Source organism: Berghia stephanieae, chromosome 1 (genome assembly GCF_034508935.2).
Source record: "Berghia stephanieae isolate SIO BIC M18660-M18661 chromosome 1, UCSD_Bste_1.3, whole genome shotgun sequence".
In the NCBI taxonomy this organism is placed as follows: Eukaryota; Metazoa; Mollusca; class Gastropoda; order Nudibranchia; family Aeolidiidae; genus Berghia; species Berghia stephanieae.
Window position 1 is genome coordinate 121,896,800 of NC_088360.1, and position 27,128 is coordinate 121,923,927.

The 27,128-nt window shown below is 34.4% G+C and overlaps 1 protein-coding gene and 1 long non-coding RNA gene across 4 annotated transcripts; both read left to right on the forward strand.

Moving 5' to 3' along the window:
• The first annotated feature begins 449 nt into the window (after window positions 1–449).
• LOC144962943 (fizzy-related protein homolog) lies at window positions 450–27,128 on the forward strand. Of its 2 annotated transcripts, none has more exons than XM_078896373.1 (14): window positions 450–632; window positions 14,873–15,050; window positions 15,540–15,647; window positions 16,287–16,406; window positions 16,889–16,948; window positions 17,582–17,683; window positions 18,314–18,469; window positions 19,663–19,728; window positions 19,976–20,078; window positions 20,399–20,520; window positions 21,489–21,785; window positions 22,709–22,813; window positions 23,809–23,901; window positions 24,660–27,128. In XM_078896373.1, the coding sequence occupies exons 2-14, from the start codon at window positions 14,985–14,987 to the stop codon at window positions 24,699–24,701; spliced, it is 1,440 nt and encodes a 479-aa protein (XP_078752499.1). In that variant the 5' UTR covers window positions 450–632; window positions 14,873–14,984; the 3' UTR covers window positions 24,702–27,128. The 2 variants fall into 2 exon arrangements, with proteins under 2 accessions (XP_078752499.1, XP_078752498.1); XM_078896372.1 differs by having other exon boundaries at window positions 478–632; window positions 19,621–19,728.
• On the forward strand, window positions 726–6,432 carry LOC144962945 (uncharacterized). 2 transcript variants are annotated; one of them, XR_013643543.1, is made up of 3 exons: window positions 726–2,630; window positions 4,485–4,717; window positions 6,161–6,432. It is a non-coding gene; the product is annotated as an uncharacterized LOC144962945 (long non-coding RNA). The 2 variants fall into 2 exon arrangements; XR_013643544.1 differs by lacking the exon at window positions 726–2,630 and having other exon boundaries at window positions 4,349–4,717.

The following is a 27,128-nucleotide window of genomic DNA, read 5'->3' on the forward strand; positions in this document are numbered from 1 at the left end:
TCTCTGCAAATCATCTTTCTTCCTAGAGTCTGATATTTAATGTCATTTAAATTGTTATTTAGAAAAGCAGTTATTTCCTTTGACTCTTTTCTGACAGAAATTATAATTACAAGTAAAAAAACAACTTTAGAGATGCTACATTCACTTCCCCCCCCCCCCCCCACCTTCTACACTACTACAACTACCACCACTTCCTCATCATCACAAGCACAACTACAACATTCTTTTAAATTTTGTATTATGTCGATTGACAGTATCAACAATTTATCGATTTATACATATCGATTAAATGGTTCAAGCCCGGCACCCTTCTGAGCTTGACCGGAGCTGTTTTTAGTATTAATTAATTTAAAAATAAAACAAATGTTTAATATTCTAAATTTCTATAATTCACTTTGAAAATATTATCATATCATGTTATTAATAATATTTTATAATTTATTTTTTTTGAATTGGAATTGACCCTTGTTTCCCGACATGCCTCACGGGTTCATGGGACGCCATTATGATACACTTTCGATTGAAAACAAAAAACAAAAAAAAACCACAATAAAGAAACAACGGCCAGCACAAGGAATAAACTATTTCTCAAACCATGATCTAGAATATACCAATATTACATATATTTTTAGGTGAGTAACATTTTTTTGTGAGGAAAACAAGCGACAGTCAATAGTGTCTTGTTTTTTTTTTTGTTTTTTCTTCGGTTTGTCTTTTTCTGCACCAATCAGTGACAGCGATAAAGTTCAAGTTAGGTCTAGAGAGTCAAGAGAATTTGAGCAAGCGATGGTCCAGTACTAAATTAACAGTCACAAACTCACAAAGAACGATATCAATAAAGTAAAATGACTGTTGTCACTATCGTTGAGTGTGTAAAGTTTAAGACATTAAAATGCCTCAAATACACCCCGAATCCTTCCACAGCAAACACATTCCCACATTTTACTTCTCTCCAGTACACTCCAGTCCAGCAAGTCCTGCTTTCTTCGGCGTTCAATCTCGTTTTTATCAACTTTTCCTTTTACTCACAAGCCCAATTTTTTTACATTAAAAAAAAAACAAAAGTATATTTTTAGCCCCTTACAATGATGCCCAACACTTGCCATGGTTTTTAAAATTAGTTTTACTCAAAATAGGCACTTAAATGAATGGCTAAATCTGTGTCACAGTTCTCCCATTCACCTGTGTGACCGCTAGTTATCGTTTGTGAGCTGCAGGCTAAAACCATGGCTTGGTTAAATTGAGATACCTCTGGTATTTATTTACAGAATTGGATAAATTAAATACCAAAATAAAGGGCATTGAACGCCCTATCATTTGGTACAATTACCATTTCCCTCCTTAAATTCATTTAGAAGATATTGTAATGGAAAGATAGCTTAATTGTAGTGGGCAAGAAAATCAAGCCGTTTATCATCATTCATGAAAAAATCCCCTTAAAACATAAATAATCATAAAATTCAATCATTTTCCTTTCCAATGATACCATTTTCAACTTTCAAAACTGCTTCCAGGATACCCTTTGAGCATTCCATAAAATCACACTCATTTCAAAATCTACCAAAGTAACGCCATTTCAGCTTGGACTGCCGTGGTCAGCGTCGGTCATTGGCTCCTAGCCTTGTGACGTCACAGTGTTTCAGGGGAATCCCCTTTCGTTTTTTCAGTCAGCTGGTGCCCAATTTCAGGCTGATTCCTATAGTAATTTTTGGGTGTTTTTAAGGCATAAAAAATTGAATAACTCTGCTTCTATATAACCTAGAGACAAAATTCAAACGGTTTTATCATCGGGATGGTATACTGCATCATAGTAAACCAGATTTTATACTGTCATTTGAAAACTGAATTTTCATTTAAGTGCCTACTCAAAATAAACTTTTCTCTGACTCAGACTCTGATCGGGATCGTTGCTGCATCTTCTACTTCTACTTCTAATTCTAATTCAGTCAGGGGCGGTTGGGATGCAGATCAGTCAGTCAGAGAGAGAACGGACTATAAAAATTGTCTACAGTTTTCAATTTTAACACCAAAATATCAATAACTCTGGAAACGTTTGTCATAGAAAAATAAATAAGTCTAACACAAACCACTACTATCAGAATATGTATTATTTTGTCCTGATTGTATTTGGACATTGTGTAAATTTGTTAGATAGAAAAGCTTTTTTAGACTGGCCTAGCCTCTACGTTGACTGACTTTTCCTTTTTACTTTTTTGAAAGGTTTTAGTTTTAACTTTTTTCTTTTTATCTTCTAACTGGACTTCCAATAAACGGGTAGTGCAGGGGGAATTAACCGCGCCTCTTGACCTTGACCCCCTTTTGACGACGGTCATGACACGGATTCGGTCATTCATGTTGGTTTCTTTCTTTATCTTACACTATCACGATGGCAGTCAGCGAGCTCCCTGAGGATATTTCTCAAAATTATTTACGATATTTGACATCCTGGCAAAAAAACACGAGAGGAAGCTTTTTGCCTATAAAAGTATGTTAAAATATTTTAAAAGGAGAACGAAATTTTTGATGTTTTTGCTTCTGTTTATCGAAGCCAACCGAAGAGCGAGAAGCCCCACGACGTGAGTTTTGAGGGAAAAGAAGGCAGTGGATGCCTACTGCTCATACAAAGCAGGGTAAGTGTTCAATTTTAGCTGAGTTTCATTTTTAAAACTACTGTTTAAAGTTACAATCGATTTCTATTTTTCTATGCATCGTCCTCTTCTGCACTGTGTAAATTATCACGACGCTAGACAAGTCATCTCATCGGTCAGTCAGTCATGTGGGTTGTGAAACAAGATTAATTTCAATGAAATGTTAAATGTTAGGTGACGTATGTCTTTTTCATCTTGGTCTTCATGAATTCAGTTTTGTAGAAAGCGTTACTACATAAAAAAGTGGTGGGGATGGGAGTTAAGCGAACGTAAGTAAAGGGAGAACAAAAGAGTTGTACTGTCATGTGTAGGCGAGTTAGAGTTGTGTTTTTTTTATCAGTGCCCCCTGTTGTTTGCATTGGCTCAGTAGAGCATCGGCTCAATCCGATTATTAAAAAAATATCTATATATCTTGTTTTATTGATAGAAATAAACAAACTTAAGTGCCCTTATTAATTTTTTTAAATCACCGGTATACGATTATCAGAATTACTAGTACTAAGTTCATGATGACAATGATCACTGAAGTCTATTTTTACAAATTTAAAGTAATTTTAATTTGCATCACATTAAGTTGCCTCTCTCAGTTTATGAGTGCCAAAATGATGGGAAAGTATTTCATTTTTACATCAATTCCATAATTTCTTGCATTATTTAGTCTCACAAATATCTATTACTATTGTTATCATTCTTATTATGATCATATCATTATCATTATTATTATTTTTTTTTATTAGCATCTTTAGTGTATCAATGACTATGATTTGATGCCCAGTTAAGGAATTTTAGTTTTCTCTAAAGTTCTTTCCACTATAATTTTTCAACTGCTTCTCTAGGCAGTTGGCCCTAAATAAATATCATTTCAGTCTTTCTGAGTTAATCATTTCAGGGATTTGGTACAGAGAACTTTAATTAGATTAAGAAATGAAAGAAAAAAAGGAAACATGCTTTTTATTATATTTATATTTATAAAACGCTAACATAAAATTTGTGGACTGGGCCATCAGGTAAAATATGATTCTTTAGAGTTAGAGACCAATTATTATTTATGCCATTTCAAGGGAATCAATTACTAAGTCAGTTGAGCTATGCGGGAAATTAAAATAGTAATATTTGTGACTCACCGCCTGAGAAAATATGTTGGGAGTGCGTTTGTAGATGCAAAGAATTGAATTTATTTACAAAAATTTTGTTAAAAATTATTGGCGCAGCATCCACTAAACGTGCTCAAAGCGCTTTACAATGGGTTCTGGGCCAACAGCAACAATTAACATTTAGGACAGGTCATGACGCCTGTTAGGCAATATTACATTTTTTGTTTCGGACAGAGACACCCTGTTAACGGCCAGGTACTCATTTTACACCTGAGTACAGTGAGAGAATGTGAGTAACAAGCCTTTTCCAAGGACTCAACTATGCGCTGAGTGAGGCTCGAACCCAGGACCTTCCAATCCAAAAGCGAGTGTCATACCACAAGACCACATAGTCGCACGAAAAAATATGAGACTTGGATTAGATTAATTTTTAATTGCGGAGAGTGAATGTAGTTTATTGATTAATTGTAGAGTGATTATCTAAATTTTAAATATTTTTGATTATTTTAACTTTAAATTCACTTTCTAGCATCATTTTACCTCGAATACCCTTTGTCAAGTGTGATCCATTAGCTCGATTTGGCATAATATTTTTTAATTCAACTTAAAAAGGGGGTTAGCCATCCTATACACCATTTTAAAAATAATATGACTCATCATCTAAATATGTGATATAATTTTCATTCCGAGCAGGTTTTACAAACAAGTGTTGTTTTCATTTGTTTTTAAATTTTACTTGCAGCATATCTGGTGAATGTTCCCATGTTGTTGCAGTAATCCTTACACTGAAGAATTGGCTGCAAGCTGGATTACAAGATATACCTACAGATCCAAGCTGCACACAAGCCTTCCACAACAATGGAGTAAACCTTGTGGCCCAAGAACTGATCCCGAGCCCATTACCTCCATGGTTATTCCCAAACCATGTAGGAATGTAAAGCTGCGACCAGTCATGGCAGCTATTGAGAACAGCAGGTAATATAATGCATTCAAATTATTGGGACAAAACAATCTGCATTGTTACAAGGGTAGATTGTTTGATTTTAGGGGATTTACAGCACTTGCGACACAATTAAATCATTTGAGTGCCAGATGATACAGGGAGAAGTTGTAGATCTGAAGTTGAAAGTATCAAAGGAAAAGCAAGACAAAGGGATATGGTTCGAAGGGGGAACAGAAGATCCCATGAACAATATACTGATGTGTCTACTTTGGCATTGTTAAAAGGCTTATAGTCTGAATTCAATAGACTTTGATTTTCTAAGGCCTTGGGCCTGTTTGTCTTTATCTCTATACCATCAAGAAAAACTAGTGTGTCCGGAAAATCTTTTAAAAATTGTTGTAGCATGTTATTCTTAATGGTGTCCCGATCGGGCCATACTGGCAAACTGTCAAGCCTGAAATACAAGTAATTGATCCATGCCCTAAATAGACATCCTGCACCATTTCTTGATATTTTAAATAAATTGGCAAGATGCAAGAAAGTGTAATTTTGACGCAATTTCATCATAACAAGTAAAAATTGATCTATAATGGGCAAGCAACATGTTGCTTTCATTTGTGTTGATATGGTAAATTACAAAGATGAATATTTTTACAAAATCTTCATACACGAAACCAGTGTAACTCTTTACAGCTTCTTTCGGTCCGTGATGGTGCAGGTGTTCAATGGTCAGTGAGTGACTGCATTTATCTGCGTCCGTTTTGGGGTTTTTTTGACAACAGCAGCCTCTTAAGTTCCTCTCCTTTTAATAATTCTTGGGCGTGAAGTCTCTTAGACTCCTTCAGTTGTTGCTTAAGCAAAAAGACTTCTTCTTTCAGTAATAAGTTCTCTGCAACCACTGCTAACAGTGTCATGTTAGAATCTGAAATAAAATGAAATTATTTTTGCAATTAGTTGTCCAGCAGAGACTAAATCAACAAACTGTAATTAATCTGGGTAAGAATATTGAATCTATTGAGACCACCCACTTTTACTTTTACCCACTTACAATGTCTGGAATTGCATTAACAGTACTATCCAGTTAGAAGTTTGTTTTTTCTCTGTCATAGGTATTCTATGTATGAACAGTGTTTTATTTATGTCCAGCTACATAGAGACTGGTAGCCTGCATATCTAATACCCAACATTTTGGATATGCAGATTAAGACTCTGACACCTGTACATCTATGCCTTTTTTAAAAAGGTAGTTGCAAGTCAAGAGGAAGGGAATTGAAGAAAACATTTATGTTTCTATTCTAATGGGCCCGAGAAAAGTATTTTAAATAGAAATTGCTCAAGGCAGCAAGTTGTTTGACTCCAGACAATCTATGTTTTTTTTCAGGCGGTTAAAATAAATTTATCACATGTTCATAAAATCATTGATTTTTAAAAAATATTCTTATTCTTTTCATGCTTTCTTTTTTTTTATTTCCTAGGCTCCTCTCATTGGTGAGAAGACTGTGTCATCTGAAACTTCTATCAGTTGTTGGGATTTGGCACTTCCATGTCTGATAAATTTTGATCCTCCAGAGAGCGTGGTGAAATATAGTCATGAGTGGCAGGATTTATCTAATCAGCACTTCGGATGCCCAAAATCTTGAACATTCAACTGTTCAACAGGCTCACTGTGCTCTTTCCACATAGTAAAAATTATACAATTTGTCATTTCTTTTATGTGTTATTAAAGTCATACCTAAATTTGGAATAACCCTTTGTTCATTTTCCTTGTTATCCCTTAGTTCATTTTCTTTGTTTTCAGTCTCCTGTTGACCACTTCAGTATCCATAGGTTCTGGTGCGGATCCATTTTCGGGATTGGTTGCTTCAAAATTAGTGTTCTTTCATGACCGTCTCTGAAAAAGAACAAAATGTAAACGTTTCTGACATTGATGTGTTTATGCACTTTATGGTCTTGTGGTAAGACTTTATCCACCAGGTGGGGGTACATTGAGTATGTAGACCAGACATGATGACAATAAGGCGCTATGACTATCTTGTAAGATTACCATCCAGGTAGTTTTATTTTATAAGTGCGGTTATGTGGTCTGGAGTAGGTCATACACCTTTGGACCAAAAGGTCTGGGTTCGCATCCCGAGTGGTGTAAAGTTGAGCCCTTGGAAAGGCTCTTTACTCACATTTTCTCACCTTATGTGGGTGTAAAAGGAGTAACTGGTCAACAGCGTTGTCACTGTCCAAAAAAAAAAGTGCAATATCGCCAAAGTGTCGTGTCTCATCCTACATGTTGAGTGTTGCTGTCGACCCCTTGTAAAGCGTTTTTGGCATGTTTAGTGGAGATTGCTGTTTATAAAAGATCCAGGTTTTTATTTATGATAAGAAAAAGTAAGTAAAGAGCTTTTTTCCAAGGACCCAACTTATTGCACACACAGTCACAGAGGGACTCAAACAAGTCAGAATGTCATACCCCGAGATCTCAAAGCTAAACATAAGACAATAAGCAAATAAATGCTAAATTTACTCCTTGGGTGGGGTTCCTGGCCTTCCATAGTGGGCAGGTACATACTGTGTCTTCTACTTCTATCCCCGTATATCTGTTTTCCAACTTGCATTCTGTCTTTGTCTTGGAATGAGATTACATACATACTTGGTTTTATCCTGGCTGGGAGGGAAACAGTCAAATGCATAGTTATTGTTATGGGAGATGATATTTTTTTCCTTGTAAATCTTCTCTCTGTTAAAATAATCTGTTCTGTGCTTCTTTTTTTTTTTTTTTACATATGGTTATGTGGTTCCGATAGCTCAGTTGGTAAAGCACTCGCTTTACATGCAAAGGGAACTGGTTCGATTCTGGACCCATGTCTCTTGTTCACACAGTGGTGGCTGGTCTGTTAGGCCTTGAGTCTTGAGGAAAGTACTTTGTGATAAACTAGCAGCATCCCACCAGAAGGATGACATGCACTGTAAAAATTGGAGTAATAAAATCTGGCTACATTGGTCCTATGGCTCTGAAAAAAAAAGACTACTTTTCCTTTTCTCAATTTTGGGGGTCGTGGAAATTTTATTTTTCAACCTGATCATCAAAATCAGACACATTGATCAACACTCACTATCACCCTTGATATTTTCAAACAGTAAAGCAGGGTTCAACTCATTTACCTAAACCTGCTACTGCTATCTGATTTGTTGAATTCAGGAAACAAATGTCATTATTAATAAGAAAACACACTGAGAATTTAAAAACCCATAGCCACATGAGATAACGGTCAAAAACTCACCCTGATCAGAATCCCTCACCCTCAGAGGTTAAAGCCGACGTTTGCTTGGTGTTAATTTTGTTCTTGACTTTGGATATTGAGTTCCAATCGATAACTTGACTGAGCAAGTTCAGGATCGGGGAATCTTTTAGTCGGCTCACCATCTTTGAAATGCTGCAATTTAAGTTGGAAAGATAAAATGAAATTATTTGATTTGACAGCATCAGTAAAACATGTATCTTCTCTTGTTTTCTTGTTATTATTAGAAGAATAACAACAGTAACATCTACTGTCAATGTCTCCCACACTATTATTACCGTACAGTGAATATAGCCTTCCACACCATTATAGTGAATATAGTCTCCAATAAGATATGAAGTGAATAGAAAAGTGCCAGAAGACAAGAGAGAATAAAAAATTTTCGCGGCGGTGGTGGGGTTTGAACCTGCGACCTTATTGGTACGACAACTCCGCCTGGCAGGTGAGAGTGTGGCTCTACCGTGTGAGCTATCCACGAACACAAAAATATTCGTTTCAAACTCAAAGTCATTACTAGATCCCTCTCTCACCCACTTCTTGAGACCGCCGATTCGTTCGTACACCACCATCGCGAATAATTTTGACCAGCAGTTAAGCTTAATAGCCAATATTCTCAACACAAACATATAACATAGAAACGATTGAGACATTGAGTATGCTCCGGTGTATGGGGTGAATTTTTAATTCAGAAAAGTGAGTGGAGCAGGCACTTATGTTGGTAACAACAAGATATGAAGTGAATAGAAAAGTGCCAGAAGACAAGAGAGAATAAAAAATTTTCGCGGCGGTGGTGGGGTTTGAACCTGCGACCTTATTGGTACGACAACTCCGCCTGGCAGGTGAGAGTGTGGCTCTACCGTGTGAGCTATCCACGAACACAAAAATATTCGTTTCAAACTCAAAGTCATTACTAGATCCCTCTCTCACCCACTTCTTGAGACCGCCGATTCGTTCGTACACCACCATCGCGAATAATTTTGACCAGCAGTTAAGCTTAATAGCCAATATTCTCAACACAAACATATAACATAGAAACGATTGAGACATTGAGTATGCTCCGGTGTATGGGGTGAATTTTTAATTCAGAAAAGTGAGTGGAGCAGGCACTTATGTTGGTAACAACAAGATATGAAGTGAATAGAAAAGTGCCAGAAGACAAGAGAGAATAAAAAATTTTCGCGGCGGTGGTGGGGTTTGAACCTGCGACCTTATTGGTACGACAACTCCGCCTGGCAGGTGAGAGTGTGGCTCTACCGTGTGAGCTATCCACGAACACAAAAATATTCGTTTCAAACTCAAAGTCATTACTAGATCCCTCTCTCACCCACTTCTTGAGACCGCCGATTCGTTCGTACACCACCATCGCGATATTTTGACCAGCAGTTAAGCTTAATAGCCAATATTCTCAACACAAACATATAACATAGAAACGATTGAGACATTGAGTATGCTCCGGTGTATGGGTGAATTTTTAATTCAGAAAAGTGAGTGGAGCAGGCACTTATGTTGGTAACAACAAGATATGAAGTGAATAGAAAAGTGCCAGAAGACAAGAGAGAATAAAAAATTTTCGCGGCGGTGGTGGGGTTTGAACCTGCGACCTTATTGGTACGACAACTCCGCCTGGCAGGTGAGAGTGTGGCTCTACCGTGTGAGCTATCCACGAACACAAAAATATTCGTTTCAAACTCAAAGTCATTACTAGATCCCTCTCTCACCCACTTCTTGAGACCGCCGATTCGTTCGTACACCACCATCGCGAATAATTTTGACCAGCAGTTAAGCTTAATAGCCAATATTCTCAACACAAACATATAACATAGAAACGATTGAGACATTGAGTATGCTCCGGTGTATGGGGTGAATTTTTAATTCAGAAAAGTGAGTGGAGCAGGCACTTATGTTGGTAACAACAAGATATGAAGTGAATAGAAAAGTGCCAGAAGACAAGAGAGAATAAAAAATTTTCGCGGCGGTGGTGGGGTTTGAACCTGCGACCTTATTGGTACGACAACTCCGCCTGGCAGGTGAGAGTGTGGCTCTACCGTGTGAGCTATCCACGAACACAAAAATATTCGTTTCAAACTCAAAGTCATTACTAGATCCCTCTCTCACCCACTTCTTGAGACCGCCGATTCGTTCGTACACCACCATCGCGAATAATTTTGACCAGCAGTTAAGCTTAATAGCCAATATTCTCAACACAAACATATAACATAGAAACGATTGAGACATTGAGTATGCTCCGGTGTATGGGGTGAATTTTTAATTCAGAAAAGTGAGTGGAGCAGGCACTTATGTTGGTAACAACAAGATATGAAGTGAATAGAAAAGTGCCAGAAGACAAGAGAGAATAAAAAATTTTCGCGGCGGTGGTGGGGTTTGAACCTGCGACCTTATTGGTACGACAACTCCGCCTGGCAGGTGAGAGTGTGGCTCTACCGTGTGAGCTATCCACGAACACAAAAATATTCGTTTCAAACTCAAAGTCATTACTAGATCCCTCTCTCACCCACTTCTTGAGACCGCCGATTCGTTCGTACACCACCATCGCGAATAATTTTGACCAGCAGTTAAGCTTAATAGCCAATATTCTCAACACAAACATATAACATAGAAACGATTGAGACATTGAGTATGCTCCGGTGTATGGGGTGAATTTTTAATTCAGAAAAGTGAGTGGAGCAGGCACTCCTGCTCCACTCACTTTTCTGAATTAAAAATTCACCCCATACACCGGAGCATACTCAATGTCTCAATCGTTTCTATGTTATATGTTTGTGTTGAGAATATTAGCTATTAAGCTTAACTGCTGGTCAAAATTATTCGCGATGGTGGTGTACGAACGAATCGGCGGTCTCAAGAAGTGGGCGAGAGAGGGATCTAGTAATGACTTTGAGTTTGAAACGAATATTTTTGTGTTCGTGGATAGCTCACACGGTAGAGCTACACTCTCACCTGCCAGGCGGAGTTGTCGTACCAATAAGGTCGCAGGTTCAAACCCCACCACCGCCGCGAAAATTTTTTATTCTCTCTTGTCTTCTGGCACTTTTCTATTCACTTCATATCTTGTTGTTACCAACATAAGTGCCTGCTCCACTCACTTTTCTGAATTAAAAATTCACCCCATACACCGGAGCATACTCAATGTCTCAATCGTTTCTATGTTATATGTTTGTGTTGAGAATATTGGCTATTAAGCTTAACTGCTGGTCAAAATTATTCGCGATGGTGGTGTACGAACGAATCGGCGGTCTCAAGAAGTGGGTGAGAGAGGGATCTAGTAATGACTTTGAGTTTGAAACGAATATTTTTGTGTTCGTGGATAGCTCACACGGTAGAGCCACACTCTCACCTGCCAGGCGGAGTTGTCGTACCAATAAGGTCGCAGGTTCAAACCCCACCACCGCCGCGAAAATTTTTTATTCTCTCTTGTCTTCTGGCACTTTTCTATTCACTTCATATCTTGTTGTTACCAACATAAGTGCCTGCTCCACTCACTTTTCTGAATTAAAAATAGTCTCCAATACTATTATCACCGTACGGTGAATATAGCCTTCTAAACATTATATTGAATATAGTCTCCCACACTTTTATCACCGTACAGTGAATATAACCTTCCACACTATTCTCACCGTACGGTGAAAATCGTCCACCAAGATATTACCGTACGGTGAAAATAGTCTCCCACACACCGTCAGGCTATTATCACCGTACGGTAAATAAGAGATAAACATCGTATCTACTTGTCTTAAACTGTACTAATAAATGAACGGCTCAAATAAAGTATTCTCTAAGTCTCTAAGATCGTTCTACTTACTTCTACAATGTTGATTTTGATTAAGACTTAGACTTAAACCAACTGGCCGGGAGTCAAGACTCTACTCTAAAAGTCAACGTGAAAAGTGAAAGAGAGAAATGATGTTTACCGAAAGAATCATAAAACAAACTCTGGCAAAAAAAATTAAAAAATCAATTTTAATATGATAATGATTGATATAGACTGTGTTGAATATCAACTTACCTTAGAACAAATGTAACGGTTCTTGTTGATCTTCGCTAAATTCAGCTGATTGTGAGGGCGAGCGCAAGCCCTGATCCATCGCTTGCATCGAGGTTTGTCGATCCACGGCTTGATAAAAGGAAAAAATCGTATGCCTCCCGATCTCTCCGGATATCAACTGTCGCTGTCACAAAGGCCCCATTGACAATTTTTACCCATATTTTCTTTAATTTAAAGAATTCTGTATCAGGCTTAGTCTAAGACTACACAGCCATTACTATTGTTTATAAACAACCACCTAGCCATGTCCGAATGCCATATCCGGGTCAGGGCTCTGAGGGTGTGTCACGAATCTCGTGTTTTGATTGGTTAAAAATCTACTGGTTAATTGATCAATGATCTTGTCTTTCTCATCAAATCAAATACAATAGATTTAAACTACTTGTGTTAAAAGTAGATTTAATAGTTACTTTAAACCATTATTATTATTGTTCTTTTAATTTGCATCACTTTAATTGTCAATAGTTGAAATTGAAATTTTTAAAAAAATTAAACCCACAAAAGTAGACTGCGCCGGGAGACTATACTATTCAGACTGGAGTATGAATATTTTGATTGCACATGCACATTAGAATTGGAGTTTGATTTGAGTCTGAATAGCCGCAGGAGACTATTCAGACTTAAGTTTGAATAGCCCGGTGGTGCCGAAACTCTAGTTTCACCGGGGAAAGATTCGGTCTGGATAAAAAAATTCTGGGTTAGGGGCAACTTCCGATAAGGTCAAATTGTTTCATTACACCCTCCTTCTCCAACCACACATCATCATCACTGCCACTAGTACTGCAACCACCATCACGACATCATCACTACCACTACTACTACAATCATCACTACCAGTATTAATACAACCACCAACACCACATCATTATTACTACCACTACTACTACAACTACCACCACTACCTCATCATCACTAGCACTACTACTACAACCATCAATACCACCACTCCGACAACCACCACCACATCATCATTATCACTATCATTACTACAGCAACTACCACTACCGCATCATCATCACTACCTCTACAACCACCATCACCCATTATCATCACTACAACTACAACCACTAACACATCATTACGTCATCAACACTACCACAACCGTGGCCACGACCACTACATCATCATCACTACCACGCCTACTACAACGACCACCCCCACATCATCATCACTACCACTACCACTACTACAACCGCCACCGCCACTACCACATCATCACTAGCACTACTACTACAACCACCACCACCACATCATCATCATCACTAGCATTTATACTACCACAACCATTACCACCACTTCATCATCTACCACCTCTACTACTACAACCACCACTACATTATCATTATCATCATCACTACCACTACTATTACTATTACAACCATGACCACCACATCATCATCACTGCTACCACGAATACTTCAACCACCACCATCACCACTGCTATCACCACCTCCATCACATCATCATCACTACTACAATTACTACAATCACTTAGGTTTTGGAACTTCACTTCATTTGAAATATGGAAACTTTGGGATTATGTTTATATATCATAATTTAGTTCTAATCAGTTATCTCTTTAGAGTTATACAATATGTAAACACAATGCCAAATACCATCCCAATTCCTTTTTCATGTGCATGGAAATTCCTCTTTTGGCATTGAAATTCCTTCCGAGTAGTATCTGAAATTCCTGTGAGCAAAATTTAAATTTGGTATCTCTGGAATAGCTGCAGCTTAAATTACATTATATTACAAGTCCCATCCATCTGAACCTCAAAGTGCTAACTTAGACTTAGATAAAATTATTTTTAAAAAAAAAGGGGGGGGGGGCAGTATTGTTACTCTCTCTGTTTTCTTACTCTTACAACCTCTATCAGGGTTGCAATTCTGGTTTTGTTTAAAAACCCGAACTACTGAACTTTTGTAGTAGTTCATGGACATACAACCAAATGCCTGTTTTTTGGGGTTTAAAAAAAAAATGAAAATAAAAAGATAGAAACCTGTTTTTTTTTTGTTTTTTTTTCTTGTGTGCTAGAGTTTAGAGTATAGAGAGGATGTGATATATTTGTGATTCATCTGTCTCTTATTTAAGAGATTTTATCAACCTTACATTCTATACATTGCTATATTCAATTTAATTTAGACTGGGGACTGTGAGTCTTTGTATTTGTGGATGTGAATGTATAGGTTTTGTGTACATCTAAGGGTATGTGAAATGTTGTTTTGTTTTTGCGGTATATGGTGGTGGGTGATCACCCTGTAAATATTTTCTTATGTGTGGGCAAGTGTTGAACATTTCCTATTTTATTATGTAGTGTTTGTTTTTTGGGGTTTTTTCTGGTTGCCAAGTAGCTTTTTTGAGATAATATCCCATGTGATGTCATGTTTGATTTTGGCATCTTTCAAATTCCAGACATGCTCACTTAATGATGTTGATGCTCTCTTATTGCTATGAATGAAGGTGCAAACAAACTAACACAGACAAGCAGGAAAATTACACATCAGACAATAATTTAAAAACTCGAATAACCAACACATCTTTACCATTTTTATTGTTCATCATCATCATCCTCCTCCTTCGTCGTCTTCTTCTTCTTCTTCTTCTTCTTCTTCTTCTTCTTCTTCTTCTTCTTATTATTAATTATATTATTATTATTATTATTATTATATTATTATTATTATTATTATTATTATTATTATTATTATTATTATCAGATAATGATAATAATTGATAATGTTAACATTAATGTCATCATGAGATAATATATCGAACAAAAAAATGGAACACATCTTAGTTTCTCAATTTTAGAATTTGGTTCCTCCATCTTTAGGGATTTGAAAGTGAACAGCTTTTATTCAAGTTTGGATGAGTCTTCTGACTTGTGAAAAGATCTGAAACATTCATTATCATTCAGGAAAGACAAATTACTTGAAATAGGAAGGATGAATCCAGAGTACGAAAAGAGACTGCTGAAGCAGATGAATGGCGAATTATCACCCCTTGGTTCTGTAAGTATCCTTTAATCTGTCGCAAGATATAATAAAGCTAATGATTGTATACTTTATATAGACGTGACATAGGTAAATAACTTACTGGCTTTTGTTCATAGCTTCCATGACCTCAGTAGGGTATGCAGTAATGAGATAGTGGTCGACTTGGAAGAATATAGTGCCTTTGGGTAGGGATATTGTTTTCTCTGATTGAGTAGATCATGATAAATATTGTGTAACCATGAGAAGTTGCTGCCTCTTCTTTCAAGGCTGTCTGGCATTTCTAATTTATTATTTTTTACCTTACTTCTTTTATTCCTGTATTATGGAGTTTATCTTAAATTTTCCAGGACCATTTGAAAGAGTTTGGAAGCTCATCTAACATTATATAGATAATTATAATTTTTCTTTTGTTTTCATTGGTAAATATTTTATGTAAAAACTGACATAAATTGATCTGCATATACTTTAGCTATCGTTGTCTCATGTGCCATATTTTTTTTACAGCCCATCTTTTCAAGTCCTGTTGTTTCACCTCATAAAAAGATTTATGGAGACAGATTTATTCCTTCAAGATCCAGCCCATGTTGGAATCTCAATTTTGATCTACAACCGGTACATTTTATTATTGACTTTGATGGTTTGATTTAAACATGGTTTATTTGATTTGTGTTGTGGCTATTTTTTCATTTCATTTTAATTTTAGTTTTTATGGAGGGGGGTGAGGGAATTCAATCTTAATAGACATTTGTTTTTGTTCTTTTGATTCTGCTTGGGAACAAGTTTAGTTGTTGTGAAATAGAAATGACATATGTGTTGATTTCTAATCACATCATCATTTTTTTTTTACTTAATATTTGTCAAAGTATACAGGTGTAGTGTTAGATTAAAAACATGTATAGATAGGTAAACATTTTTCAATATTTTGATGTTCATTTCTGAAATGCATATAAAAGCCTTCATGCTCTATTTCAACATGTAAATTAAAAAGTAAGACTATTCTTCATGTATAATCAGGGAGGAGTTCTAGTTGGGCTTAAGATGCAAAATATTTGATAACTTTTCAAGAGAAGAATGTCTCCAGGTCAACTTTTGCTCCATCTTGAACCGTGATTTTCTAATCCCATTTGAGAGATAATCATCTGTGAGATAAGATTGGAATATACAATTGAAATAAAAGAAATATGGTCATAATAATCTTGATTATTTTTATATTTTCAAAATTTTCTCTCTTTTTTTTTTTTTCATATAAAGCCATCTACACCAACTTCTTCAAAGACAAAAGAGGCCAATAGTGAATCTTCAAGAGACAGTTTAACGTATGCTTGTTTATTAAAGAATGAACTTCTGTCTGCAGAAATTGAGGACTTGAAGGTATAAATGTGTATTATTCATTATTATTATTATTATTTTGTCTTGAATTTTAAAGGGCATAGATATTTTTAGGAGCCATATTTGTCTAAATTCGAATCTTTTAACACTCAGAATTAGTTGGGTTTTTTTTATAAATCAAACATTTTGAGAAAAAGCGATAAAACTATTATTATATTACTAATAAAAGGAGATATTTTACCACATTGATTTACTCCTATTGGAGAATTTTAATCCATAAAGATAAGAGTAGAAATCATGTATTTAGAAATAGAATATTTCAATGTACAGTTTTGTTAAGTTTAAAATTTAAAAAAAATTTCTTTAACTTTTTTCGTTGCAGCGCTTATTACAAGGTGATTAATTTGTCCATTTCAGATTGATCTGATGTAGTATATCGTAATATATAGTAATTGGTTTGATATTTCGGAAGTTTCATGCTTTGGTTGCTTTTAATTCCATCCACCCCTTTATTTTTTTTAAAGGATTTGCAGACAAACGACAAGAAAAATTCAACTCCTAAAGACTCCAAAAAATTATTCAAAGTAAGTCATGTGAGAATTGATTATTGGAGTCTGTTAACCAATGTGCAAGAAGCAAACTCTTTCAAGAAAAAAAAAAGCAAGCAAGCGAAAGGAATAAGTTGATAAATGTGACATGTCATTAACTGAGTTCTAATTTATTTTTATTTTGACTCAAGTAATATGTCAAACACACATTTTTAAAAATTCAGTCCGAGATTAATTTTTGAAAGTCTTGTTCAAGCTGTTACTGTTCTTTTGTTTTGTTTTTGTTTTAAAATTCTTATAGTAGATGGCAAGTTATGCCAGTGTCTAAAAATGAGTACCACTAGAGGTTTATGCATTAATGCTCTGAGTATTAAGTTTAAAATCTGAACTTTATGGTTTGCCTTTTGCTCTGGCTTACCTAAAGTAATTGAAATTGACTGTACTTTTTTTTTAATGTATTTATGTTTTTAATGACAACCGTTTCTTCCTTTTTTTATTAGTTGAAAATCGTTTTTTTTTTTTTTTTTTTCATTCGTAAAATAAATTGTGATTTCTTTATTGTTTGCTTGTTTTTGTTTTGTTTTTTTGCTTATTGTAATTTTGACTTTTATAGGAATACACATGCATAGTTAGATTATATTCATATGTTCTTGTATTAACTGCCCTCAGTTCCACACTCCAAGAAGATGCACAGATGGATGTGACACCTCTCCTTATTCTTTATCTCCAATTGGTAGCAAAAGTCAAAAGTTATTACGGTCACCCAGAAAGGTTTGAAATATTCATTTCTATTTATCCACAAATAACCGCATCTTGATCATTGATATAAGTTTTATTCAAAATTGATAAGGTTTGTGATTGACTTCAAAAATCCTTGTCTAAATCATCAAATTATTTTAAGAAATCAATGTTTTTATTTAAAAACTATGTCAAAGCGCCCCAGATAATAAAAAAAAAAAGAATTTATTTTTAGCTCTTCATAAATTCATCCTGTGCTAAACTTATTTTTAAGATTCAAATTCACAAAGCCTTTTGTCATGTTCAACTCATGTTCAAGTTATTTTAGAAATTGCATTTGGTTCAGTTTTTTCTTCTTTTTTTTTCCTTCTATCTATATGTTTATTTCTATTTTTCTTTCTTTAAAATTTTTTTTTTTTTTTTTTTTTTTGTACTAGACTTAATTGCATGGTCTTCATTCTCCAATCTTGTCTCAGTCCATGTTTCTAAAGAATAGGGGCCCATCCTAGCTTTAAAAAAAATTATGTTTGGAGATGTATTTATATGGAGTTTATGGTCTCCATGACATTAGCTAAATCCTTTTGAATTATTTAATCATCAGATGGAGTTACTGTAGGTAAACTGTATGATTAATTTTTTTCTTTCTTTTCACTCTGTCAACAGGCAATTAGGAAAATATCTAAAATTCCCTTCAAAGTACTGGATGCTCCAGAATTACAAGATGACTTTTATCTTAATTTAGTTGACTGGTCATCACAGAATGTGTTAAGTGTGGGTTTGGGGACCTCTGTGTATTTGTGGAGTGCGTGTACGAGTCAGGTGAGGTAGACAAATCATGGGGTTTGCTATTTTCGGTGTTTGTTTTTTTTTTCTTCCCTTTTCTTTTAATGTCCATTTATTTCTATTATCTCTCTCTCTCTCTTGCTCTCTCTCTCTCTCTCTCTCTCTCTCTCTCTCTCTCTCTCTCTCTCTTTCTTTCTCTCTCTCTCTCTCTCTCTCTCTCTCTCTCTCTCTCTCTCTCTCTCTCTCTCTCTCTCTCTCTCTCTCTCTCTCTCTCTCTCTCTCTCTCTCTCTCTCTCTTTTTAAAATACATCTTAAAATGTGATTGCTTTAAATTTCTATATTATCCAAATTACAGATCATTACTTGACCTCAAAGTTCGGGCTCATTTATTTTTAACCATCCAATATAATAAGTTAATACATATTTCTAACCTGTTACTAAAACACATTTTTTCTACATATTGCTTGATATTTAGAACAGAGATGATCAAATATTAAAAACACATACATGCGACCTTTCATTATTCGTGTCATCTACTAATTTTCTCTTTGTTAAGATCAACCCTTTGGTCATGTATGATGTATCCTCCAAAATTGAGTAAAATTGACAAATAAAGAGATGTTTGAGTGATGCTGATTCAATTGTTCCTTCCCCATTAACCACAGGCCGACATTAATTTTTTTTCACTTCCCCTTTAAATTGAATTAACTCATCTGCCTTTCTAGCAGTGTTCATTATTATTTAGTATGGATTTGGGTGGAAAAGTTTTGGTGTATGTAGAATTGGAGGAGGGGCATGAGTTAGGGAAACGGCTTCTTCCAGACAGAAGTCAATGTTACACAACCCACTTTTTTTTTTTTTTTTCATCAGCACATTCAGTATTCAGACTTTTTTCCTCTATGTTATCTTCGTAATATTTTTAAATTTAATCACCAGCATAGTGTTTATTTAAGAAAAATTTTCGTTTATCAATTGTACTACAATTGAGAAATCAAGGTGTCTATTATTAAAAATTGAATATATTGATAATTCCAAGTCACCTCTCTCATTACTTTTTGATCATACATGATTTTTTTTTTTTAAATGGTAATACATTTTTTGTTTTCACATGCAACATATAAAGGTAATGGTAGAGGTAACTTGTAAAATTGTCCACTAATTGTGGGTTTGTTTTTTTTCTTCTGTAGTCTAAAGTATTTAAAATGCCTTTTCAAACACATTTTCCCCAGGTTACAAGGCTGTGTGATTTATCAACAGATAATGACACCGTTACATCTGTTTCATGGTCAGAAAGGGTAAGTCTTCTTGGCCTTTTTATTCAATTCTCTTTTTGTTACTGTTCTCATAACTTGGGAATTTGATGGTCTGTAATTTAAGATTATTTATTTTTGTTGTTGATTTTTTTTGTGTATGTGGATGGGAGTGTGCATCTAATGTGTTTGGATATAAGCAAAAAGAAATATTTGTTTTGATTCGTTACTATTTTAACTGACTATTGCATTCATTTCAAAATTATGATGTCCTTTTATACTCTTTCCCCAGGGTAATCAAGTTGCAGTAGGAACAAACAAGGGTTATGTACAAATATGGGATGTAGCTGTCAGTAAAAAAGTTCATACATTAATGGGTCATGGTGCTAGAGTGGGTAAGAATGAAATTAGATATTATTTTATATTGCTAGTATCCTGGATTTAAATTTAATGAAATGTGATATGAATTTACATTAATAATTGTGTTTGACATGTGTGAAGTTTGACAGTTTGAATTCTTACTTTACTCAATATTGTTATTATTGATCAGCATTGTGAAGGTGATTGAAATTGTGTGCTACCTCCACAAGCTTTCCAGATTCAAAGAATATTTTGTACTTTTAGATATATGCAATTAATGTTGTGATTTGCGAGAATGGTCAAGTCATTCAATCAACAAATCTTACTATAATTATTTTGTCATTTTCATCAACAGGTGCATTAGCATGGAATGGTGATATGCTTTCATCAGGCAGCAGGGATAGGTTAATATTACAGAGAGATATTAGGACACCTAACACAACTCCTGAACGCAAATTAATAGGCCATAAACAAGAGGTATGTAAGCTTTTAAAATTGAGTTGCTGCATGGATAAGTCATACAATAAACTTGTTATCTTGTGATTAGGAAACCTCGCAAAATGGGTTCACAGTTTGATTACATGAGAATTAGAGCATTGTCTCGCTTTCATGTTTGGACAAACATTTTAATGTTGCACATACAGTACAACCAAATTACCATAACCTTTTCCATCATAAGGAGCTGAACAAACTTTTTTAAAGCTTCAATATTTTCCATTTTACTTTTATTTCCTTTGAAATAGCTAGATTTTCACGGATACGGTCACCTAGTCTATATTTTGTTCTATCCATATGAACACCCTAAATATAGTCATGTTTACTTTATAATTTGATATTTTTAATATTGTGAGTCCCTGTGCTGACAGGGATGAAGAGAAGAATTGAAGAAGCCCTTTTCTTATAACAGCAAACGATACTAAAAAGTTTATTGCCATGTCATATAATTGTCAGTAAATACAATATTATGTTCTGTGAAGGTAAATTTGGCTGGAATGTCCTGGGAGAGGTGAAGAATACAAAGAACAGAATGAGGTGGGAATGTACCGTTGAAGCCCCTTGTTCCACAAGGAATGTAAAAAATTAAATGATGATGATATAATTGTCATTGAAATTCAAGATGCAGTTACTTTATACACTCATTAGACATATACCGTTTTGGTCAATTTTGGACATCTTTTGAATTTCTTGGAACAAGTAAACCCCTGATGACAAAAAGGAGAAACCCATTAAACAAAACAATTTTATTTTAAAAAAATAAAAAGTTGGATGAAAGTTTTCATTTTATAACAATTGAATCAGTTTTGATTAGAGATTGTATTGTTTTATGTTTAAATATAATTTTCTTTTTATTCTAATCCGTTTTGGTGGAAAGGAAATATACCTAAATTTTATGCTCACGCTTTTAAAAGCCATGTTGATGCCAAATTTTATATTTTAATCTCCAGGTGTGTGGCTTAAAATGGTCCCCAGATCATCAACATTTAGCGTCTGGTGGCAATGATAATCGTCTGTTTGTATGGAATGCCACTAGCACCACCCCTGTACAAACACACATGGAGCATCTGGCTGCTGTAAAAGCTATCGCCTGGTCCCCACATCAACACGGGCTGCTGGCCAGTGGGGGTGGTACAGCTGATAGATGCATCCGTTTCTGGAACACTTTGACCAATCAGCCCTTGCACTGCGTGGACACGGGGTCTCAAGTCTGCAATTTGGCATGGTCTAAACATTCTAATGAGTTGGTGAGTTATTTTTTAAAGATATAATTCCAATGCTTTGGTGCAGGTAATTTTTCTTTTTTTTTTTTCTTTTGTGTCTCAGTGATAGCCCACTATTGATTTATTATTGTTCATCATTTATTAACCCTGGCGAGGTGTCATTTTACTCTAACCTGCAAACAATTCTTCATATTGTTTTCATCAATTATAAAAAAAAAGAACAAAACCGTGAGCTTTTTTTATAGTGCAATATCTACTAAGCATGCTCAAAGCACTTTACAAAGGGTCCCTGGTTAATAGCAACATGTAACATATAGGACGAAACACGATGCCTGCCAGGCGATATTGCAATTTTTTTTCCAACACATGCAACGCTGTAAAGGGCCTGGTAGTCATTTCACATCCGGGTACAGTGAGAGAATGTGAGAAAAGAGCCTTTTCCAGGAACTCAACTATGCACCACTCAGAGCGGGGCTCGAACACAGGACCTTCCGATTTGAAGGCGGGTGTCATACCACAAGTCCACATAGCCACACAAGAGGGCATCAACAGTGTTTTGATAATTGAAGTTAAAAAGTTTTATCTTTGTTACTGCTCTTTAAAAAAAATCGCTGTTAAAGGCTTAATGTACAAGTAGTTTTTTTATAAGCAATTTGATTATTGTGGCTTATCATGTAATTTTGGAATCCATTTTTTCCCCCTTTTTTTTGTTAGGAAGTATTATATTTTCAACCCTTTGTATCCAACATATATTCATTTTCAAATGCAACTTGATTCTACTCAAATCGAGATTGGTAAATATATATATATATTTTTTTTTTTTTTTAAATTAGATTTCCATTTTATTTTTATGGTTCATATCAGTCAATGTTAAAGAATGGTTTTATAATTTTGTTTTCTTCATATTGATATTTGGAACATCATCATCGTCACATTTTTCCTTGCAGGTGAGCACCCATGGTTATTCACAAAATCAAATCCTTGTATGGAAATACCCTACCTTAGTACAGATAGCCAAACTCACAGGCCATTCATTTAGAGTTCTGTATTTGGTAAGTACTCTATTGTTATTTACTTCAGTCTTCCATGAGTAAGAATAATAAATATAAAAATAATTGGTTAACTCCCTTTAGCACGGTTAATATTACTAGATCTTGATGTTTATCTTATATGAACCTGATTTCGTCTTTAGTTGGTTATTTATCTGATAAGGTGGAAAAATGAAAGGATAGAGGGGATTTCATTGCCAGGTTTTTAATTTTGTTGTTAATATTTTATTTTTTGATTAATTATAAATCATCAAATGTATTTTTAAAGACTTGTGATTTCAAATTGCTTGTAAAAATGTCTTCCTTTTCAAAATTTGCAAATAGCCCTCCTCCATGCCTTAGGAAAGCATGTTGTTTATATTTTCTCGTATTTTAGTTTTTTACGTCGACTGTGGCATTTTTTAGGGTTTAAAAAAAAAATTAATTTATTAATTGATTTTTTATATATTTATTTTTGAGTTGGGAACCCTGTTTTAATGATAAAGTATGGAATGACAAATAAAACTAAAACCACTATCAATCAAAAATTGAATGATAGCAGATTTGGGGCACCAAAAAACTAATGTTAAAGAGTAAATCATTTTTGTATGTCTTTTTGCATCTTATTTTCTTTGTTTTGCACTTATGTCATTAATACATTTAAATTTATATAAAAAAAAAAAGAAATTGAACGTGTAGAAGACTACAATAGAGACATTTGTCAACAGTACTCATCAATAGAAATTAGAAAACTCAGTTGCTGTTAAAGTTACCATTGCATCTCTATTGAAAATTTATGGAAATTTTTGAAACCATTTAAACATCTCTATTGAAAATTTATGGAAATTTTTGAAACAATTTAAACATCTCTGTTGAAAATTTATGGAAATTTTTGAAACAATTTAAACACCTCTATTAAAAATTTATGGAAATTTTTGAAACAATTTAGACAATATATCCCTTATTTAATGAATCCCTCTTTCTAACCAAATCCAATTATTTTTTCTTCTTTGCTCTAGGCAATGTCCCCAGATGGTGAGGCAATTGTGACAGGTGCTGGTGATGAAACATTGAGGTTTTGGAATGTGTTCAGCAAAACAAGGTCCAATAAGGTAAGCTTCAATTGTCACTATTACTACCATATTGTTTCATTCTTCAACTCGTTGATATTTGTAAAAAATGAGATATTCCCATTGAAATTTTAAAAATTAGATTAATTTATGGTTGAGACGTCTTAATAATAAGGTGTTTGACATTGCACCTATACTACCATTTTTAACATGGGGGAGGGTGATGTGGCTGGTTAAGGCATTGCGCTGAGATCCGGAGGGTCATGGTTCGAGCCCCACCTGAGGCACTTTCAGTGTTTTCCTTTGGCAAGATTATTAACCCCCAATTTGCTCACTTTGTACATCATGGGTGATCCCTGTTGTTGCTTGATTGATCTATAATCCTTCATGTAATTGCCTAGGGGATATCTAAAGATGTCACGCAGAAGGGGTGTAATTTTTATTTTTTTTAAATTGTTAACATCTGTTGAGATTATTATTAATTTTTTTTAATATCAGACAATTTTTGAAAAGGTTATTTACAGGCTGTTTGACCCTTTGCATCAGTCGGGTTTTATGTTGGAATGAATAAGATGAGAAGAATCACTGGTTAAAGTCAAAATGTTATAAAAAATCAATTTTTATGCAGTTTAAAGGAATTATATTCACCATTCTCCATGACAGCAATAAAGCAAAATTGTGTAATTTCGACTTCTTGTTCAATTTCCTGTCAGGTTGGTTTCTTATGTGATTCAAAGGAGTTATCCTCTGTCATATGTGATGAAAGTCAAAACTCATTTATTTTTATTTTGCATTCACAGGAATCCAAGTCAGTTTTAAATCTTTTCACAAGAATCAGGTAGATCCATTTGCTTGAGTTTCACATTTATTTCACTCTCAAGTCAAGGCAGTGATGTGAAGAGATCATGTCCGGTTTATTCTCTGTGAGAAAGCTCTTTACAGACAAGGAAGGACGTAAAGAATATGTGATATGAATTGTACAGATTTGTATGTAAGGGATTTTATTTGGATCGAAAGATCAGATGTTGTGTTTGTAGAATGGGGATGAATATCCCATTCATTGGTTTCCTTTTTCTATTCAGCACTTTCAATTTTATTTCTTCTTAAATCTCCTTTTAAAATGTTCAGATGCAATAGGCATGGATAGAGTACCATTCAGGAGAGATGATGATTTGTTGTTTTGAATTTGTTTTTAAAATAAGATAGTGTTTTTCATGAGATCCATTTTGGTGTCGTTTTTTTTTGTTTTTTTTTGTTGGTTTTTTTTTTTTTCTTTTTCGTTTATTAGATGCACTGTAAAGACGATCAGGTGTGTGACTAGAAATCGAAAATCAATCCTGTAAAACTTAAAATAACAATTAAAAATTGTCAGTTGGATCATTTAGCGCCAATGTAAAACTTAAAAAAACAATTAAAAATTGTCAGTTGGATCATTTAGCGCCAAATTAATTAAAATTTTGTTTGGAATTTTGATTTGGGAGATGTCATTGTATTTTTTTTTTTTTCCTTTGTGTTTTTTTTTTTTTTAACTGATGTATAAATGGAGTTTCTGTCGTATTAGTTTCTTTTTTATGTCTTCTTTTATTTGTTCATGCTAGAAGGGGAAAGGTTTAAAGATATAACATCTGGTGAATGGTCTCTTATTTTTTTGGTGGGGTATTTTTTTCTTGTTCGGTTATGCAAAAGCAGTACACTAGGGAGTTTAAATAAAGTTGGTTAGATTAAGTATCACATTTCATGGTTTAACGGTTCAAAAGTACCAGCAGCTAACACCATTTATTGCCTCTGAATCACTTCCTGAATACTTTCTTTCCATACTCCTTATTATTACATAGATGATAAGATAGTTAAATTACTTCAAGAACATGGCAACAGAGTATGTGCTTATTGAGGCTTAGATGTCACATTGTGGGAAGATATTCTATTAACAGATAAAAGGTAGAGGTTTCTTTTAGTCGAACAAGCGCTTGACAACACAAAGCTCTTGCCAGGGTTTAAGTTTAACTCTTTTGAGTTCACTGTAGTTGAAAATTGAACAAATTTGTTTGATTTTCCATTCATTTGAACTTGAGTGGGTTAAGAGATTGAAACAGCATAGAAAATGCAATGCATCAGCCTACTGAATTAATGACAATGACAATCTTTGTATTTAAAAAATGTTCCTTTGCTTAACATTAATGTTTCAGGTAATAAACTGGCTATCCGTCTACTTTTTGCTCTGATTTATATGCAGCATTTGATTCTAAATAATGTATGCCTATCTAAAATGTCAAGTTTTAACAGCATTAACAGTACCGGTAGGACATTTTAATAGAGGAGTGTCATTGCAAAGATTGTGTATTTGGATTAAAAATTTATTTTGTAGATATTTATTTTATTTCGCCACATATTTGATATTAATATTTACTAAAAAGGAAAGTATGTTTTTTATATTTAAAAAAGTTCATCATGTATCATGTGGTAAAAAATAATTGTTGGCAAAGATTAATGCCCCATTTTATATATATATTTCGCCCCATTCCCCATTATCCCTCTTTTACTCTGGATTTTACAACTTTTAATATATAATTTCCCGATCGGACAGAATTTAAAAAAATCCCAAGTCAGCTAAAGTTATATATCTATAGGAATAAGTTTTTTTCAATTTCGTGACAAAGCTGGATGCAAGATATAACTAAGGGTGGTCTTTCTCAAAACAATTTGGGGCCCGATATGAATTGATGATAGATACTATTATCAATATTATAATATACTAGAGGTTTAAAAAAGTGTATGAAACAGTGCCAGACAAATCAGAGAGAAAATTTTTAAAAATTAAAAAAATTAGCCCGCCTTGACTGGGGATGGAACCTCAGACATCTGGTCACATAAATATTTGAAGATACAATAGATTATCTCTAGAATCCTTTATGGGTTATTCATGTCAAGCTGCAGGACTTTATTTGTTGTTACAAATAAAGTCTTTTAATTTATTGTAAATTGAAATTTGATTTAGTTGACCCTTAGGCATGCTTATCAGAAGGTAAAACTGTTAATACTTTTTCAGATATTATGTCAGATATGAAATGATATGTATGATAAAGTGTGGTTGCCTAGGGTATCTGATTAATATGAATGATGCAATATGGATGTTCACATTAATGTTCACGTCATGACCATTGTTTTGTACTGAAGGAGCTCCGATCTTTTCATTCGACATTAATATGTTAGTCCAAGTAATGCATTAAAATATGATGTACTGAATGTACAATAAAGTATTTTGAAATGAT

Excerpts from the sequence above, each read along its gene's own strand:
- LOC144962943 (XM_078896372.1), top strand. The coding sequence starts at position 14,985 with ATGAATCCAGAGTACGAAAAGAGACTGCTGAAGCAGATGAATGGCGAA. Across the intron at positions 15,648-16,286 it reads TCAATTTTGATCTACAACCG|CCATCTACACCAACTTCTTC; the intron begins GTACATTTTATT and ends TTTCATATAAAG. Across the intron at positions 20,079-20,398 it reads GGGTCATGGTGCTAGAGTGG|GTGCATTAGCATGGAATGGT; the intron begins GTAAGAATGAAA and ends TTTCATCAACAG.